A 17,548-nucleotide genomic window follows, 5' to 3' on the forward strand; every position below is an offset into this window, starting at 1 on the left:
GCCTTGCTCAGTGGGTTAAGGATCCTGCGTTGCCATGAGCTGTGGTGTAAGTCGAAGACGAGGCTCAGATCCCTCATTGCAGTGGCTCTGGTGTAGGCCAGTGGCTACAGCTCTGCTTAGACCCCTAGCCTGGGAATCACCATATGCCGCAGGAGCAGCCCTAGAAAAGGTAAAAAGACAAAAATAAAAAATAAAAAAAACAAACAGTAAATACCATACTTATTGGAAAACTGTTAGAAGCATTCCCTTAAAATCAAGAACACGATAATGACCTGCTCTTACTGCTTCTATTCCAAGATGTACTAGAGGTTCTATTAGTGTCATTAAGACAAGTAAAAAAAAAAAAGAGAAATCAAAAAGAAAGAAACAAGCTGCCATTATTCTCAAATGGCATTATAAAATACATGGACAATTAGGAATCTGTAATTAAATTATTAGAATTAAGAGAAGTAGATAGGGTTGGATACAAAATTATTTTTCCATGCAATGGCAATTACTAAACAATGAAACATTCTTTAACAATAACAACTGTAAGAAAAAGAGCAAGGCAAAATTTAGGATGGAGTTATCAAGACTTATTAGACTTGAAGCTATTAAAAGACTTGTGATACTGGAGCAGAAAGAGAGAAATAGACCAATTAAACAAATGAAAAAAGCTAGAAACAAGCCAGCACATATGTGGATAGCTGATATTAAAAAAGAAATGGGAGTTCCCATTGTGGCTCAGCAGAAACGAATCTGACTAGTAACCATGAGGTTGTGGGTTCCATCCCTGGCCTTGCTCAGTGGGTTAAGGATTCGGCGTTGCTAAGAGCTGTGGTGTGGGTCACAAATGCAGCCTGGATCTGACTTTGCTATGGCTGTGGCATAGGCCAGCGGCTACAGCTCCAATTCAATCCCTAGCCTGGAAACCTCCATATGCCACAAGAGCAGCCCTAAAAAGCAAAAAAAAAAAGAGAGAGAGAGAGAGAGAGAGAGAGAGAAATGGAGTTCCCACTGTGGCACAAAGGGATCAGCAGCATCTCTGCAGCTTCAGGGCCCAGTTTCTTTTTTTTTTTTTTTTTTGTCTTTTGCCATTTGTTGGGCTGCTCCTGCGGCACATGGAGGTTCTCAGGCTAGGGGGTCTAATCGGAGCTATTGACACCAGCCTATGCCAGAGCCACAGCAACGTGGGATCTGAGCCGCGTCTGCGACCTACACCACAGCTCACGGCAACGCCGGATCCTTAACCCACTGAGCAAGGGCAGGGATCGAACCCGCAACCTCATGGTTCCTAGTCGGATTCATTAACCACTGCGCCATGACAGGAACTCCTTTTTTTTTTTTTTTTTTTTTTTTGAAGGCCCAGTTTCTATCCCTGTCCCTGCACAGTGAGCATTGCCGCAGCTGCAGCACAGGTTGCAGCTGTGGCTCAGATCTGATCCCTGGCCTGGGAGCTCCATATGCTGCAGGTGCAGCCCTGGAGAGACAAAAAAAAGTGCTGAGATTACATATCCACATGCAAAAAAGTACAATTAGATCCATACTTTACCACACATAAAAAAGGTAGTTTAGCAATGTAAATGTTGAAAAGCAAAATTTCAACTTTTAAAATACATAATTTTACCTCGAAGTGAGGAGGACACAAAAAAATATGTATCATAAAGGAAAGATGATACATTCAACTAAATTAAAATGTAAAATTTTGTTCATAAAATCATCACAAAGAGTGGAAAGATACCCTATTGCCTGGGTAAAAATATTTGCAAAGCATATAACCAGTAATGAATTTGAATCCAGACTATAATAAAGAACCTCTACAGTCAAAGCCCAACATATATGCAAAAGATATAGACACTTCTTAGCAAAGAAAATCCAAGTGGCCAGTAAACACCAAAAGATGTTTCATTTATAATCAAGAAAGTGAAGCAAGCTCCACCATTTTTACACCTATCTACTCTTAGTATTTTAATGATTTATAAAGATAGGTTACATTAAAGTAAGATAATCATCAGAGAACTTGTCCTCTTAATTTCATTAGTGTATTTATGAACTTGTCTAGATTTTATGGAAACTTATCTGCAAAACCAACACTGTTTTTAAATCATATTCAAAATAAACAGAACAGATAGACTCTATATTTCCCCAGAGAGAATTTTGCCCTGAGATTTGGAAATAGATCTCGAAATTGAGAAATTAATGTAGTGCGATAATATAATTGTACTACTGGATATACATTTATTTGAGCCTTGAATACCATACTATTCAAGTATAGTATTATACTATTTTCAGTGATGCTAGCTGACATAATCATTACAAAGTCTTATTACGGTAACAGTTGCAATACTTTTAAAATTATATCACTAAGTTCTATTTGATAGTCCCTTCCTTGTGTCCTATTTCCAATACAGCTTCCGGTGCAACTGTATTTAAAAACAAAAACAAAAAACCAAAACCCCACAAGTAAGCTAAAGCACTATTTAATTTTGTTTCACTTATTTTATTTACTTTTTTAACTGCTACATTCAGAAGTCTTGAAGAGTTGAAATCAGCTTAAAAGTTAAGCAAAATAACAGTACCTCACAATGCTGGCGAGAAGCTTGAATTTCACATTCATATTTGTTCTTTACAGATTCTAAGCAGAGCTCTCTATAGATTCCTGCAACCAAACACAATTACTCTGATTATGTTAGCAATAAGGAAGTTCATTATCTTCCCTAAGAGGAAATCTGTCCTAACTATTTTATAAAATGAATCAAGAAGAAATTGGCAAGTGAGTCTAACTATCTTTAAAAAATAAAAGTAAAAAGGCTCAATTAAAACATATATCAAAGAAGACTAGAAACCTAAGAGTTTAAGAGGTAGAAAGAAGCTACACAGCAAATTTTAGTTCTTACTCTATTTTTCTAAAAAATGCTCCCGAATGTTTGATAGATAATGATTTAAATGAAAATAAAACTCGTTGCCTATGAAAAACAATCTCTCAGGACGCATCTTGGAAACAGTCAATAAAGTCTGGTTTCATTAATCCTATATGTTCAAAGTGAAAACTGGGTGATAGCATAACCACCAAAACCACAATTTTTAAACTATTATTTATTTTCAGAGCCAAAAGCTGCCAAGAGGATTAAATGTATAAACTAATATAACAAAATGTATAAACTGATAATGATGTTTGAGTGCTCTTGACAGGGCTTTCCCTAGAGGATAGATGCTCAAGAGAGTTTAACTTAGAGGTACCAGGACAACAGCATAAAATAGGCAACATGGCCATGCAAAATAGGCCATCACAAAAATGGCAAAGAAAGAGGTCTATGTGTATATACTTAACTCTACGCCATAGTTGCCTCTAGAAATGTAATTCTCTTTCTCGTACAGTAAAGGCAGGGGAGAGACATCTGGAACTATGCCAATACTTTCATACACATACTACTTGTACAATCAAAGAGTAAAGGAGGCCACCTAGTAGAAAAGTGGGTAATTGACTCAAGTGATATTTCCTAAACATCACTTAATTCTTTCAGAATATCAAGGAAAATTAAGGACATTTACTTTCAAGTGTGTGCTAAGCCAATATGCAAAGACAGCATATTAAGCATCACATCATCTACATACTTAATATTAAGCACTCAAGAATAAAATTTGGTTTAAGGTGCATTTAGCATAAAAAGAATCTATTATCAACAATGCCTTAGGTATTATATAACAGGTACATGAGATCAATTAGTGTCTCCCCAAAAGAAAATAATCAGCCCCTCCACTAATTAAAATTTAGTTTTTAGTTTGACTATGAAAAAATCATAAGTGATGTGCAAATAGATATAACCCTGGTTATATGTGGCAAGACACAGTTCTGAAACTGGATCCCAGTTACCAACAGAAAACTAAGTTTAAATTGAGGACATCTTCATTTATTCATAGCCACAGATGAGTCATCAAACTTCAAACTTATCAAAATAAGAACGTATCAATAAATTATAAGTTTGAAGGCTAATTCTCTGTACGATAATATCCCAAACATTTTATGTTGCTTTTACAAATAAAAAATCTTTATCACTCTTACAAAGGAAAAAAAACTAAAAGGACTAAGAGGAAGTTAAACTATGACAGTAATAGTACCTCGATGATTAAAGTATCAAGGTTTCTACTTGTTTCACATGCAGAAGTACCTTCTCAACAACAATGTGAGCAATTTGAGGGGTTTTTTTGTTTGTTTGTTTGTTTTTTAACCCCCTCATAGCAGCAGAAAAAAGCAGTGAGGCATTTAATAAATATGTGGGTTAACTGATACTGAAATATTCTGGTCAATGTAAATATATTTGTACTTCCATTAACAACCACCACTCACTTGACAAACACCTTTTAATCTATTGAAGAGGTCATATGCTACTATATGGAAAAGATGTTTCACTTTCCTACCTGCTACCTTTGTACGAATTTGCATATTTTCTTGTAAAGTTGCCAGTGGTTCCAAATATTCTGGTGCTTTTCCAGCTATGACTTCTTGTAGTTTTGCATCCACCTGACTTAATCGTTCTTTATAAAGTCTTAACAAAGCAAAAATTAAGATATTAATTTTCAAAGCCCAACAAAGGCTAACAATTTACCATTTCCATTCAATATCTCTTCTTAATATCATCTATCTTCTGAAAACCTACCAAATGTATTTGTGCCTTGATCTCAAGTGAAGAACTCCGTTACATGATTTGACTTTGCATACAATCACGAAATAAGTGTTTTTCTATTCTTTAGATATATCACCCCTTAATGGTTAATTTACAATACAAAAAAATACACCTGAAATAAGAGCTAGAAAGAAGCTACACTGAAATGTAATTCTCTTTCTCGTACAGTTTTGTTTTGTTTTACAGGTTCCCAGGTTAGGGGTCTAAACGGAGCTGTAGCTGCTGGCCTATGCCAGAGCCACAGCAATGCGGGATCCAAGCCTCATCTGCAACCTACACCACAGCTCATGGCAATGCCAGATCCTTAACCCACGGAGCAAGGCCAGGGATCAAACCCGAAACCTCATGGTTCCTAGCCGGATTCGTTAACCACTGAGCCACGAAGGGAACTCCTTTTTTTTTGTTTTAACTGCAGAACAATAAATCAGTTCTAGGAGAAAAAGTCAAATAAACACTGATTTTAGAAGAAAAAAAGAAATCATTTTGAATAACTTAGATACAGACATTACTAGTCATCAAAAATAAATAATTCCCTGTCTCCTCTCTAAGTTTCCTGAAAAGGAGTCAGTCAGTACTGAGACAGCCAGCTTACTTGACATTTAAGAACAAAGAGGAAGTAGAGCGATGAAAGTAAAACCAATGGCTACAGAACCTGCAAATATCTGGCATCCTCGGTTCATGTGGACCATCAATGAAGAAGCTGTAACAGTATGAACTGCTCTATGAGTTGGGAAATGAAAAGTGGGGCAAGGCATCCCTGTAGCCATATTTATGAGTCCATAAACAAATACTCCTAATTTATCAGCTAGCTGTCATACCAATATCTTTAGCTTGATTATCAAAGACAGAATATGTGAGACAACTGGATGTTTATTTTTAGCAGTAATCCTACAGGATAGAACGCTTTTTTTTTTTTTTAAGAGGAAAATGTTTAAATTGTCATTGTCTATGAAAGGCAAATCTAATCTTGGTTTTGTGACCTTTCATGGATATTCTAAAATTTCAAAGCAATTATTTTGTAAAAAACTGTTTGGGGAGTTCCCAATGTGGCTCAGTGGTCAACGAACTCGACTAGCATCCACGAGGTGAGTTAAGGATCCGGAGTTCCCGTCGTGGCGCAGTGGTTAACGAATCCGACTAGGAACCATGAGGTTGCGGGTTCGGTCCCTGCCCTTGCTCAGTGGGTTAACAATCCGGCGTTGCCGTGAGCTGTAGTGTAGGTTGCAGACGTGGCTCGGATCCCGCGTTGCTGTGGCTCTGGCGTAGGCCAGTGGCTACAGCTCCGATTCGACCCCTAGCCTGGGAACCTCCATATGCCGCGGGAGTGGCCCAAGAAATAGCAACAACAACAAAAAGACAAAAAAAAAAAAAAAAAAGGATCCGGCATTGCCATGAGCTGTGATGTAGGCCAGCAGCTACAGCTCCAATTCGACCCCTAGCCTGGGAACTTCATTTATTACTTCATCCCAGATGAAGAATATGTTATAATATTTCACAAGGATGGCATGTCGTAACTTTCAAAGGAAACCACTGATACTGCTTATAGGTGTTAGTATAAGTAGCAGTTGGCTTTGGAAAACATTATGATACCTGGGGTTTCATATAAAATTCTGCTCTTTCCTCTTGAAAATAAAGCCAGGAGTTCCCGTCGTGGCACAGTGGTTAACGAATCCGACTAGGAACCATGAGGTTACGGGTTCCGTCCCTGCCCTTGCTCAGTGGGTTAACGATCCGGCATTGCCGTGAGCTGTGGTGTAGGTTGCAGACGCGGCTCGGATCCCGCATTGCTGTGGCTCTGGCGTAGGCCAGTGGCTACAGCTCCGATTTGACCCCTAGCCTGGGAACCTCCATATGCCGTGGGAGCGGCTCAAAGAAATAGCAAAAAGACAAAAAAAAAAAAGAAAGAAAAGAAAGCCAATACAATTAAGGCAATCAATATTAATTGTCTATTATTGGTTACTGTAATTAGCACAGAGATTTACATAATGATTCCAAAAGAATAAAGTAAGTTTGAGTGTTTAATAAATATTTTTTAAACAAAAAGGGAAAAATTATCTGAATTAACTGCCAAAATAATACATTACAATGTTTGGATTAAATTTTTCTAAAAGTTGGAGTTCCCATTGTGGCACAGAGGAAAAGAATGACAAGTATCCATGAGGATATGGGTTTGATCCCTGGCCTTGCTCAGTGGGTTAAGGATCCGGCGTTGCCATGAGCTGTGGTGTAGGTCACAAACACAGCTTGGATCCCATGTGGCTGTGGCTGTGGTGTAGGCCAGCAGCTGCAGTTCCAATTGGACCCCTAGCCTGGCAACTGCTACATGCCTCAGGTATGGCCCGAAAAAGCAGAAACAAGAAAAAATTTCTAAAACTCAACATACAATGATAAACAAATATGTAGTCAGAAAAGTACACCATGGAACTTATAGTTTTTAAACTATAAATACAACTTTAGGCAATCTGATACAAAAGATGACTGTACCTGAAAAACATCAAACTTATACAAGATATTGATAAAGTATCCTGGAAAGGTGAACAGTATCTTGAATGACGAAAATACGTGAATTAACAATATTCAATTAACTACCTTTTTAAAAGAACAGATTCCTAAAAATAAGTGTAATTTCTACAATCTTGGAATTTAAGTATAAACTCATCAAAGGCAAGGAACATGAGACATGAGTCCTTCAGCAGCAATCATAACAGTATTCACAAAATAGAAGCCCAATTAATGTTTGTTGGATACTGAACACTGAAATGAATGGAAACTCGGGTGGTACTCTTCTTTTTTTTTTTTTTTTTTTTTGGCCACACCCACGGTATATGGAAATTTCCAGGCCAGAGACTGAATCCTAGCCACAGCTGCAACCTATGCCACAGCTGTGGTACCACCAGATCCTTAACCCACTGCACCAGGCCAGGGATCAAATCTGCATCACAGTAGCAATCTAAGCCACTGCAGAGACAATATTGGATCCTTAACCTGTTGCACCACTGTGGGAACTCCAAGTTCCTCTACCTTTTTAAGGAGGCAGAAGAATTCACCTCTCACCACTTTAAAAATTGCGAATTGTGAATTTTCTTTCTTATGAAAGGAGTGCTATTTTGGCTGAGTGCTAGAACAGGCAAAGCAGGCAAGATTATAAAAAATAATCTTTTTATTATTGTTGATATTATTACTATTATTATTTCCCACCTCTTCCAAGAGGATTTGAGACAAGCTACAGAGATACACAGTATGATAAGGTAAAAATAACAAACACACCAATTGCGGCAAAACAAAGAAATGATAATTATAAACATGGTGCCAAGATTATTTTTTTCTAAAACATATTCCTGGATACCAATTTCCTGAGAAAGAACACTATTAAATAGTGGTAATGGGTCTGCTTTTAATACTTTCAGAAATGAACAAAGCTGTTAGTGGGAACTGGCTGGTGGTCATAGGGAGCTATGAGAAAGCAAAACTCAAGGCAACCGCCCGCCCCACGGCGAACAAGATTAGGCTAAATGACTGACAAGATGCAAAGTTCTCCTAGGTAACATATTATACTAGAACTTCACAGCAATTTTCATTTCTTGGATAATCATAAAATGCACTTTAGTAGTTCCCATTGCAGCACAGTGGAAATGAATCTGACTAGTATCAATAAGGACGAGGGTTCAATCCCTGGCCTCACTCAGTGGGTTAAGGACCCAGCATTGCTGTGAGCTCAGATGTAGGTAGTAAACTCAGCTCTGATCCCGTGTTGCTATGGCTGTGGTGTAGGCCCGCAACTGTACCTCTGATTCAACCCCTAGCCTGGGAGCTTCCATATGCTGCAAGTGTGGCCCTAAAAAATAGCCAAAAAAAAAAAAATGGACTTTAAAGCTCAATTCACTGTATAAGAATTATTACATGTGGGGAGTTCCCGTCGTGGTGCAGTGGAAACAAATCCAATTAAGAACCATGAGGTTTCAAGTTCGATCCCTGGCCTCGCTCCATGAGTTTAAGGATCCAGCGTTGCCGTGAGCTGTGGTGTAGGTCATAGACACAGCTCGGATCCCACATTGCTGTGGCTGTGCTATTGCCGGCAGCTGTAGCTCCGATTCGACCCCTAGCCTGGGAACCTCCATGTGCCATGGGGGTGGCCCTAAAAAGAAAAACAAAAAGAAAAAAGAATTATTACATGTGGACTACATGTGCTAAAATATGAAAATACAAACTTGTTGCTGCTTTTCCAAAATGACCCCAAATGAACTCTCCATGTTGCGCAAATAATGGAGTCTTTTTTGGGGATCTAACCTAATTTTCATTTCAAATTAATAATGTAAATCTTCAGAATAAGAAATTGATTTCACGTTTTTAAGGCCAAAATTTTAAACTCTGAATTATTCTGGATTGCTTATATTAATTTTATATGCTAGTACTGAACATTACCTATATATTCATCTCTATTACCAATGAAAATTAAAACCAGAAATGGCATAAACAGCAAGATTCATGTGGTAAACAAATGTCTTAGTCTAGTAATTCCAAATATTAAATGGATTTTCAACTCTTCTTTGGGCCTCTCTAGAGAAAAAGTAGGAAAAAAAGAATAAGCAGCAAAATCACAAAGAATTCATAAACTGAAGAGCCAGTTTCTGAATAAACTAAGGTGTACTCTAAGTCTCAGAAGTTTCTCTCTTTCATTTACAATTCTTTTTTTTTTTTTTTGTCTTTTGTCCTTTTAGGGCCTCACCCACAGAATACGGAGGTTCCCAGGCTAGTGTTTTAACTGGAGCTGTTGCTGCAGGCCTACACCACAGCCACAGCCACCACCAGATCCAAGCTGTGTCTGCGACCTACACCACAGATCACGACAACACCAGAACCTTAACCCACTGAGCAAGGCCAGGAATCGAACCCGCAATCTCATGGTTCCTAGATGGATTAGTTTCTGCTGCGCCATGACAACAGGAACTCCTCATTTACAATTCTTAAAATGCAGCATGCCCCATAACCTTGACAGCAAGTTCCAAAGTGAGAGCTCACCTTTAAGATTTTTTTTTTTAATCTTCAACTGCATCTATTCTGTTCTCTCAAATCACTTGGGCCCATTCTTGTCTTACCAACTTTACATAAGAGTTCTGGCATTATAAAGAGAGGGAAAAAACAGTATCCAATAAATACGTACTGCATGCCAGACAACTAGCTGAGAATTACGCATATTGCTCATTTCAATCTTTACAGTAGATAATATAGAATCTATTATTATACTTTGTAATCTGTCAAGAAAACTTGGATTCAGAGCCTATGTTCTATTTCCACTACAATTATTCCAGAGTAATGTGCTTTAATGAGAGGAACATCATAGCAATAGAAGGCAGAAAACCTGGCTTAATTTGTCACTTTCTGATGAACTATGGACTAATAGCTTACCCTCTCTGAACATCAATCTTCTCATAGGTAAATTAGAGATAAGACTATCTATCTTTCAACCTTACAGAGTTGCTGTAAGAAGCACACTACATTATATGTTTCCACATGCATTATGTATGTACTATCCAGATACAGACGAAAACCACTGTGCCATCTTTGGAAAGTATCTCTTATTCATAAATGTTTTTAATGCTATCTTTATCCAATTATTTAGCAAAGGAATGAATGAAGAAGATTAGAACCAAGGGTACAAAAACCCAGGAAAACTTTTTTTTTTTTTTTTTGCTCTTTAGGACCATACTTGCGACACGTGGAGGTTCTCAGGCTAGGGGTTGAATTAGAGCTACAGATGCCGGTCTATCCTGCAGCCACAGCAACGCAGGATGGAGTAGGTCTTCAACCTACACCACAGCTCGTAGCAACACTGGATCCTTAATTCACTGAGCAAGGCCAGGGATCAAACCCAAAACCTCATGGTTTCCACTGCATCACAACAGGAACTCCCCCAGGAAAACATTTTAATTACCGAGACCCAATTAAAACTCTTTTATCCCCTCTAAAAACCAGCCCCCAAACTCTTTAGGTAGTTAGGTCTTCAGCAATCCAAGACTAGTTGAAGACTTTTTCAGATCAGTCAGTCCCATAAAATACAAAAAAGAAAATAGTTTGGAGTGAATACAATTTCTCTCATGCTAGTGTACATGTGATATGGGTGAGATTCAGTGACAATGACTTTCTGAAGTCACTACTTACTGATCCTTGAGATCGGTAAACTGTTTTTCTAGATTGGACATTTCATCTAAACATTCCATTCTTCTTCTTTCACAGTCTTCATCATCCATTTCTGTTAATAAAAAGGAAAATATGAAAGATAAGATTAATTTTATGTTCCAAATAAATCTAAATGTTAATTCAAATGGTAACAAAAATTTAAAAACTGAAATATGAAGTTAGATATGCAAGGTCTATATTAAGCCTTAAGAGAAAGTAAGTATTTGTCAAAAATAATTTCTACTATAGATTTTAACCAAAAATACAGATTAGAGTTAAAACTGTAACTGTCTCTAGACCTTCTTACTTTTATTCTTTTTTTCTTTTCTTTTTCAGCTGCACACACAACATAAGGAAATTCCTGGCCAGGGATTGAATCCAAGCTGCAGCTGTGAACTACCCTGCAACTGTAGCAACACTGGATCCTTCAACCCACTGGGCCAGGCTGGTGATCAACCTGGCAGTCACAGAGACAAAGCTGGATCATTAACCCACTGTGCCAGCCACAGCAGAAACTACATTATTTTTATTCATTTTTAAATCATCTTAAGGAGCTGACATTAAACTATGACTATGAAGTAATTAATCCACTTTGATTTGTTTTCCACCGATTCACCAGAACTTAAGCACCAAAATGATTACATCCTTTAAAGGTTAATATTGCTCAAAAAACTTAAGGAATTCTTCTTTAATTACTGCTCACATGAATCATTTGCCAGTCTCAAAAAAAAGAAAACTAATCTTATTATCTTCACCACAGAATATCTTGCTCTCCTACTCTTAGATTCCTATTGCTCCCTCTCCCAAAATTACTGTCAGTCAGTGAGAAAGAGGAAAATGAAGAGAAAAACAAGAAAATTTTCAAGGAAAGCAACTGCTAGTTATCACCTCTCATATTTCTTATCTTCTATTTTTATATCACATACAGTTGTCACATCAGAGTAACTGAAGCACAAAATGATCTGCATATTGATCCTCATCCAATAAAGGTCAAACTATCAGAAAGAATTATTTTCCTATAGCAAGGAAGTATACGATCTTTTTAACTTTTCTGAAACAGATTAAAATTATTTCTGGCTCTTAATAGCTTATTTCTTGGCTATTTAAAATTTGGTCCCTCAGGATGACTCACTCCAAAATATCTCTGGATAGTACAGTTGTCCTGTAGCCTTAGCACCTGCCCAGGACCAAGGCTGGAGAAGAATAAAACTGGAAACTTTATTTTTTTTTCCAGGGCTGCATCCACAGCATATGGAGGTTCCCAGGCTAGGGGTCAAATCAAAGCTATAGTCGCAGGCCTGCACCACAACTCATGCCAATGCAGGATCATTAACCCATTGAGCGAGGCCAGGGATCGAACCTGTGTCCCCACGGATACAAGTCAGATTCATTTCCGCTGACCTACAATGGGAACTCCAAACTGTGGAATTTTAGCATGTAAGATACATGGGAGAAAAGAGATGCTTTCGCAAGATGCAAAACTGCAAAATATATTCAAATAATTTCTTTGCACTTAAAAGATCTGACTTTTAGTTCAAATTATTATTACATTCTTCACAAATTAGGTTGTCCATTATTTTCTGGGGATAAAAAACAGTGAAAAATCATAAAGGTCAACATAAAAATCAGAGAGACAAAATTTTAGTAAATGTCATTTTGCAAGCTCCTAGCTCCCGTTAAAAAATAAATAAATAAACACTTAAAGATAAAATGTTTCACAGATCTCGGAAATACATTCACATACAGTCTAGATGTACTTTCTCCGTATTCTTCACTTTTGGCATTTCGCTTTTTTCTCTGTATTCTTCACTTTTGACATTTCACCTTTTTTCATGACTAGGCTGATGACTTCCTAACTGTGCTTCCCATCCCAGGCAGGTTTTAATGCCATATTTCCACCTGTCAGTTTGGGGCACTCTGGCTTTATACCACCATGACCTCAAAAACAAGATGTCTGTAATACTCTACCTTCTACTTTCATCTCAAATCTTTTACTTTCCTATTTCTTTTTTCTTTTTTTTTTTTGTCTTTTGCCTTTTTCTAGGGCCACACCACGGCATGTGGAGGTTCCCAGGCTAGAGGTCTCATCGCAGCTATTGCTGCCATCCTATGCCAGAGCCACAGCAACTCAGGATCTGAGCCATGTCTGCTACCTACCCCACAGCTCATGGCAACGATGGATCTGTAACCTACTGAGGGAGGCCAGGGATCGAACCCGAAACCTCATGTTTCCTAGTCGGATTCTACTTTTCTATTTCTGTTCATGCTACCCCTTAGATTTTTTTTTTCTTACTTTCACTCCTAAACTTGTCATCAACCCTGCTTCCTGCTTTTTTTTTTAAATCTTTCACATCTATATCTTCTCTTTTTATAGTTCAGATTCTTCTCCCAATCAACCAGATTTTCTCACTCTTTTGAATAAGCCTTAAGTTCCGGCACTGGCACTTTTTCCTACATTCCTCCCCTTATAGAAACACCTGAACACTAACTCCAATTCAAATTCTACCCATTCTTCAAGATAACTTAGGTAATTCCACCTTCAACTAGCCTTTACTAACCATTCTACAGTGAAAAGATTTCCTCTGCCTCTGAATTCCTACAGTATTGTTTACAGTTAAGCATTCAATTAGCAATTTAAGGAAGTGGTGACCTATGAAAGATCTTTAATTGAAGTCAGATCGTAACTATTTATACCTCACACTGAGTAGAACCCAGAACTGCACGAAGAAGTCACTTATAAACACTTATTTGGGGTTGGTTGATTTATTGACTGCAGTACATTCTTCCACGGAGGTTCTTTGAAAGGAAACCTGAAAAGAGGGTGTAGAGATGACAACACACTGTCATCAATCTGTCATCAATTCTTGCTTTACATGGCCAAAATCAGACCAAGACAAAAAATAATAATGTCTCACATTCATTGTATGGACAGAAAAAAATAATCCAAGTAATCACAAATTCCATTTGTTTTTAAAATAATAATTCCTAAAAGTGTGCAAAAACTATCATCCATGACGTTGGGCTCCTCTCAGTCTTGAAAAGTTCAGAGAGATGCTGCAAACGGTACCGCTCCCACGTCAGCCCCCCGAAAGAGCACCGATGTCAAGTACTGACTGACAAGTTGACTTGGAAGCTGAGATTAATAAATTCTAAACCAGCCAGGAGCCAGTACAAATCTACCCTTGGCTCAGACAACCCACCCACGTTGCGAAGTAAAGGTTGCAAAGGTGTAAAATAAGAAGTGGGTGGTCTGAGGAGAGGAGGCATTTCCAGAGTCTCCCAGACAGGATGCGGGACAGTCCTCGCTCCGGACGGCTCCGGGCACAGTCCGGAGGTCCCAAGGGCGGGGCGGACCGTGGGCAGGTCCGCGCGGCGTCCAGAAGTGCGGCGAGTCCAGGCTCGCGCCCTGCCCAGCCCCGCCCCGCCCCGCCCCGCCAACCGGGATCCGCCAGGAGCACAGGCAGCGCCCGGCGAACAGTCCCGGTGCTACCGAGGGCCGGGAGTGAGTCTCCGCCCCTTCCCTCTCTCCCCGCCCCGCTCTCCCAGCAGGACGCAGCTGCCCGGCGTGCGGAGAGCGGCCTGGCGCTAGCCTGGCTCGAGGACTCGGGGTCCCAGCTCTGCTGGGTCGCGTACCTGAGCTATCTCCATCCTCAGAGACCGACGAGCTCTCGGTGTCCTCGTCCTCAGAGCTGCTCCCCTCGTTTTCGGCGTAGTCCACCTCCATCTCATCGTGATGGTTCGTCTCCTTCTTATCCCCTCGAGAATGGACTGGCATTTTCCAGCCGCGCCGTCGCTTCCCACTCCCAGTGCCCAGCCCGGCCACCGCCGCTTCAGTGAAGGGCGCGCGGAACGCCCCGACCCACCCAGCGGCGGAGCTCGTTCTGAAACCCCTCGGCTCCTCCCCGCCCCCGGCCCGAGCCTCACAACCTAACCCGCAGGCTCTGCGCTGGGAGCTCTGCCATTGGTGGAGGCAGTGCTCCTAGCCGGGGGGATGGGGCTTGTGCAGCTCGGGTCCGGTTGGTTACCAGTAATCACGGCGCGGCCTCGCGGTGTATGTTGGGAGTTGTAGTCCCTAGTGGTTCAAGACCCGCAGGGGCAGCCGGCTTCCAAGCTTCAATGGCCCGGCTTGCTTCTCCTCTCTGGACTTCAAGTCCCACAAGGCATGAAAGCTGCCAGACTCGATCGGAGTTTGTAAACTAAGCAAAAACAGATTGTGCGAATTTGGTCTTTATTTATTCTTTTCCCGCCAAGTGATTGTCTGAGCGCCCAAGCTATCCAAAATGTTACTGTCAGATGTGAAAAGGTCTTTTGCCCGAGGATTTTTCCTCCCCTTTGAGGTTGAGGGAACTGGAGAAATGTCTCTTTACCTAAGCATCTTTATTACCACTAATAAACTAATATTAATAAATTAGTTTCTGCTGACGATAACTTGCACTTTCTATGTTGCACAAAAATCTTCCAATTGTTTTTTGAGACTTTTGTAATCAAAAATATGGAAAGAAAGGAAATTTTATCATGGCACTTTCAGCTAGTATTTTTTGCATTCGTTTTTTACCATATGCAACGTGAAAATGCCACCGGTCTTAAGTTTTCAATGAAAAATACACTCTGGTCACTCTTTATGTGCCAAGCACTGTTATGTGCTTTAAGTACATTAATTCACTTAATCCTTATAAAAACTCCATGAACTACATATAATTAGCCTTCCGTTTTGTAAATGAGGAAACTGAAGCGCCAAGTTAGATTACTTGGCCAAAGTCACACCACTAATAAGTAGCAAAGCTAAGGTTTGAACTTGAGTAGTCCAGCATCAGAGCCCACACCCAACCACCATCACACAGTGCCCCTGTAGCAAGTGCTTTCCGTTTTGCTGCTTAAAGAAAAACAGAAGGAAGCTGGAGAGGAGGTATGGATTCTAGCCCTAGTTCTGCTGATAACCAGGCAATTCATTTGGGCAAATCACATAATATCTCATTAGTGGTAAAACAAGAAGGTTGCATTATGTTATTGCTAAGTTCTCTTCCAGCTCTAAAAGTCCTGTCATCATTATATTTATGTTTAAGGCAGACAAAATAATATAAGATTGCACAATTATAGTTACAGGGTGGTGTTTTGCTTAAAAGGAGTTTCTCTCTCCCCTCCTCAAATAGATTTTTAAAAAGATGTGTAGCAAATGTAAGAGAAACCATAAGGGGAAAAATGAATAAGGCTGGAAAAGAATATCGTCAGCTTGGAAAATACAAATTAATATAAAGCAAACCATGAAAGCTGAGTGAAGTTTCCTCAATCTAGCCTTTAAAAGGCAGGAGTTGGGATTTCCCTGATGGCTCAGTGGGTTAAGGATCTGGCATTGTCACTGCTTTGGCTCTGGTTACTGCTGTGGCCCAGGTTTGATCCCTGGTTTGATCTTCCACAGGCCGAAGGCATGACAAAAAATAAAAAAAGTAAAAAGGTAGGAATGATGCCTTCCATTAATGTAGCACTTTACATTTTGTAGGGCTTACACTATCTTTAGATCCGTTTTAAATCTCACTTTTCTTTTTCTTTCACTCTCTTTATAATGGTCACAGCTGCAGCATATGGAAATTCCCAAGCTAGGAGTCAAATCTGAGCTGCAGCTGCCGGATCCCAGCTTCATGGCATCTGCAACCTATGCTGGAGCTTGAGGCAACATGGGATCCCTAACCCACTGAGCCATGCCAGGGATCAAATCCGCAACCTCACATACACTATGTTGGGTTCTTAACCCACTGAGCTACAAAAGGAGCTCCTCTCACTTCGCATTAATTCATTCATGCTTACTTATGGTCAGGAGTTCCCTTCCTGGCACAGTGGAAACAAATCCAACTAGAATCCATGAGGATGCAGGTTAGATCCAAGGCCTCGCTCAGTGGGTCCGGGATCTGGTGTTGCCACGAGCTGTGGTGTAGGTCACAGACACAACTCAGACCTCGAGTTGCTGTGGTGTAGGCCAGCATCTGTAGCTTCAATTCGACCCCTAGCCTGGGAACCTCCATATGCTGTGGGTTCAGCTCTAAAAAGCAAAAAATAAAACTCTTGGTCAGTCATCAGCAAAATCTACTGTGTGCTCACCCTCTTCTTTGAAACAGTCCCTTAATTTTCCTGTTCTAAAGTAAACGTGGCTCTCCCCAGGACACTGCACCCCTGCTCTCACTGAGCATTGTCACAGAGTAGGTGTGTTCCTTGTCCTCCTCAGTCCTTCTGGATGTTCTTCCCCCTCTCCTCCCTAAAAAGCCCCAATTTGTCGTCAGAATATACCACATAGTATCTCTGCTTGTGGCTGTCCTGTACATACTCCCAGGGTCACTCTTCCCCATTTTTCTGAAGATTTTAGCTCTTGGCACATTCCCTTCCATGATATGCCTCTCATACTCCTTGGTCATTTTAGTATTCACATAGATGATCCTATACCTCTCTGCTTCCTACTGGGTTTGCTTTGGCATAGAGTAGACATAAAATAATTCTGGCATTTTCTTTCTAGTTTTACTCCCATACTTTCTTCGGAGTAACTTTTTTCCAATAAGTCTTATTGAATATTTTAATATTATATAATAATTTAGACATATAGATAACTATGCAGGATATTATATATGTAACACAGTATGCACCTCTAAGCTTTGTCAAATCTTAGCATTTTACCACTTTTGCTCCAGACCCCTCTTGAGTCCCATTCTCTCCTTCCTCCT

The 17,548-nt window shown here is 39.8% G+C and overlaps 1 protein-coding gene across 1 annotated transcript in view; it reads right to left on the minus strand.

The window, feature by feature from the left end:
• Positions 1 to 14,829, minus strand: part of BRMS1L (BRMS1 like transcriptional repressor) — a 40,712-nt gene extending 25,883 nt beyond the window's left edge. Inside the window, exons 1-4 of the mRNA XM_047796316.1 lie at positions 14,475 to 14,829; positions 10,824 to 10,914; positions 4,399 to 4,526; positions 2,559 to 2,638 (exon numbers count right to left, since the gene is read on the minus strand). Coding sequence (XP_047652272.1) covers positions 2,559 to 2,638; positions 4,399 to 4,526; positions 10,824 to 10,914; positions 14,475 to 14,616 — 441 coding nt within the window. The 5' untranslated portion in view covers positions 14,617 to 14,829. The remainder of the gene's footprint in view (positions 1 to 2,558; positions 2,639 to 4,398; positions 4,527 to 10,823; positions 10,915 to 14,474) is intronic.
• Positions 14,830 to 17,548: the final 2,719 nt, after the last annotated feature.

This window comes from Phacochoerus africanus, chromosome 9, assembly GCF_016906955.1.
Source record: "Phacochoerus africanus isolate WHEZ1 chromosome 9, ROS_Pafr_v1, whole genome shotgun sequence".
Taxonomy (NCBI): domain Eukaryota; kingdom Metazoa; phylum Chordata; class Mammalia; order Artiodactyla; family Suidae; genus Phacochoerus; species Phacochoerus africanus.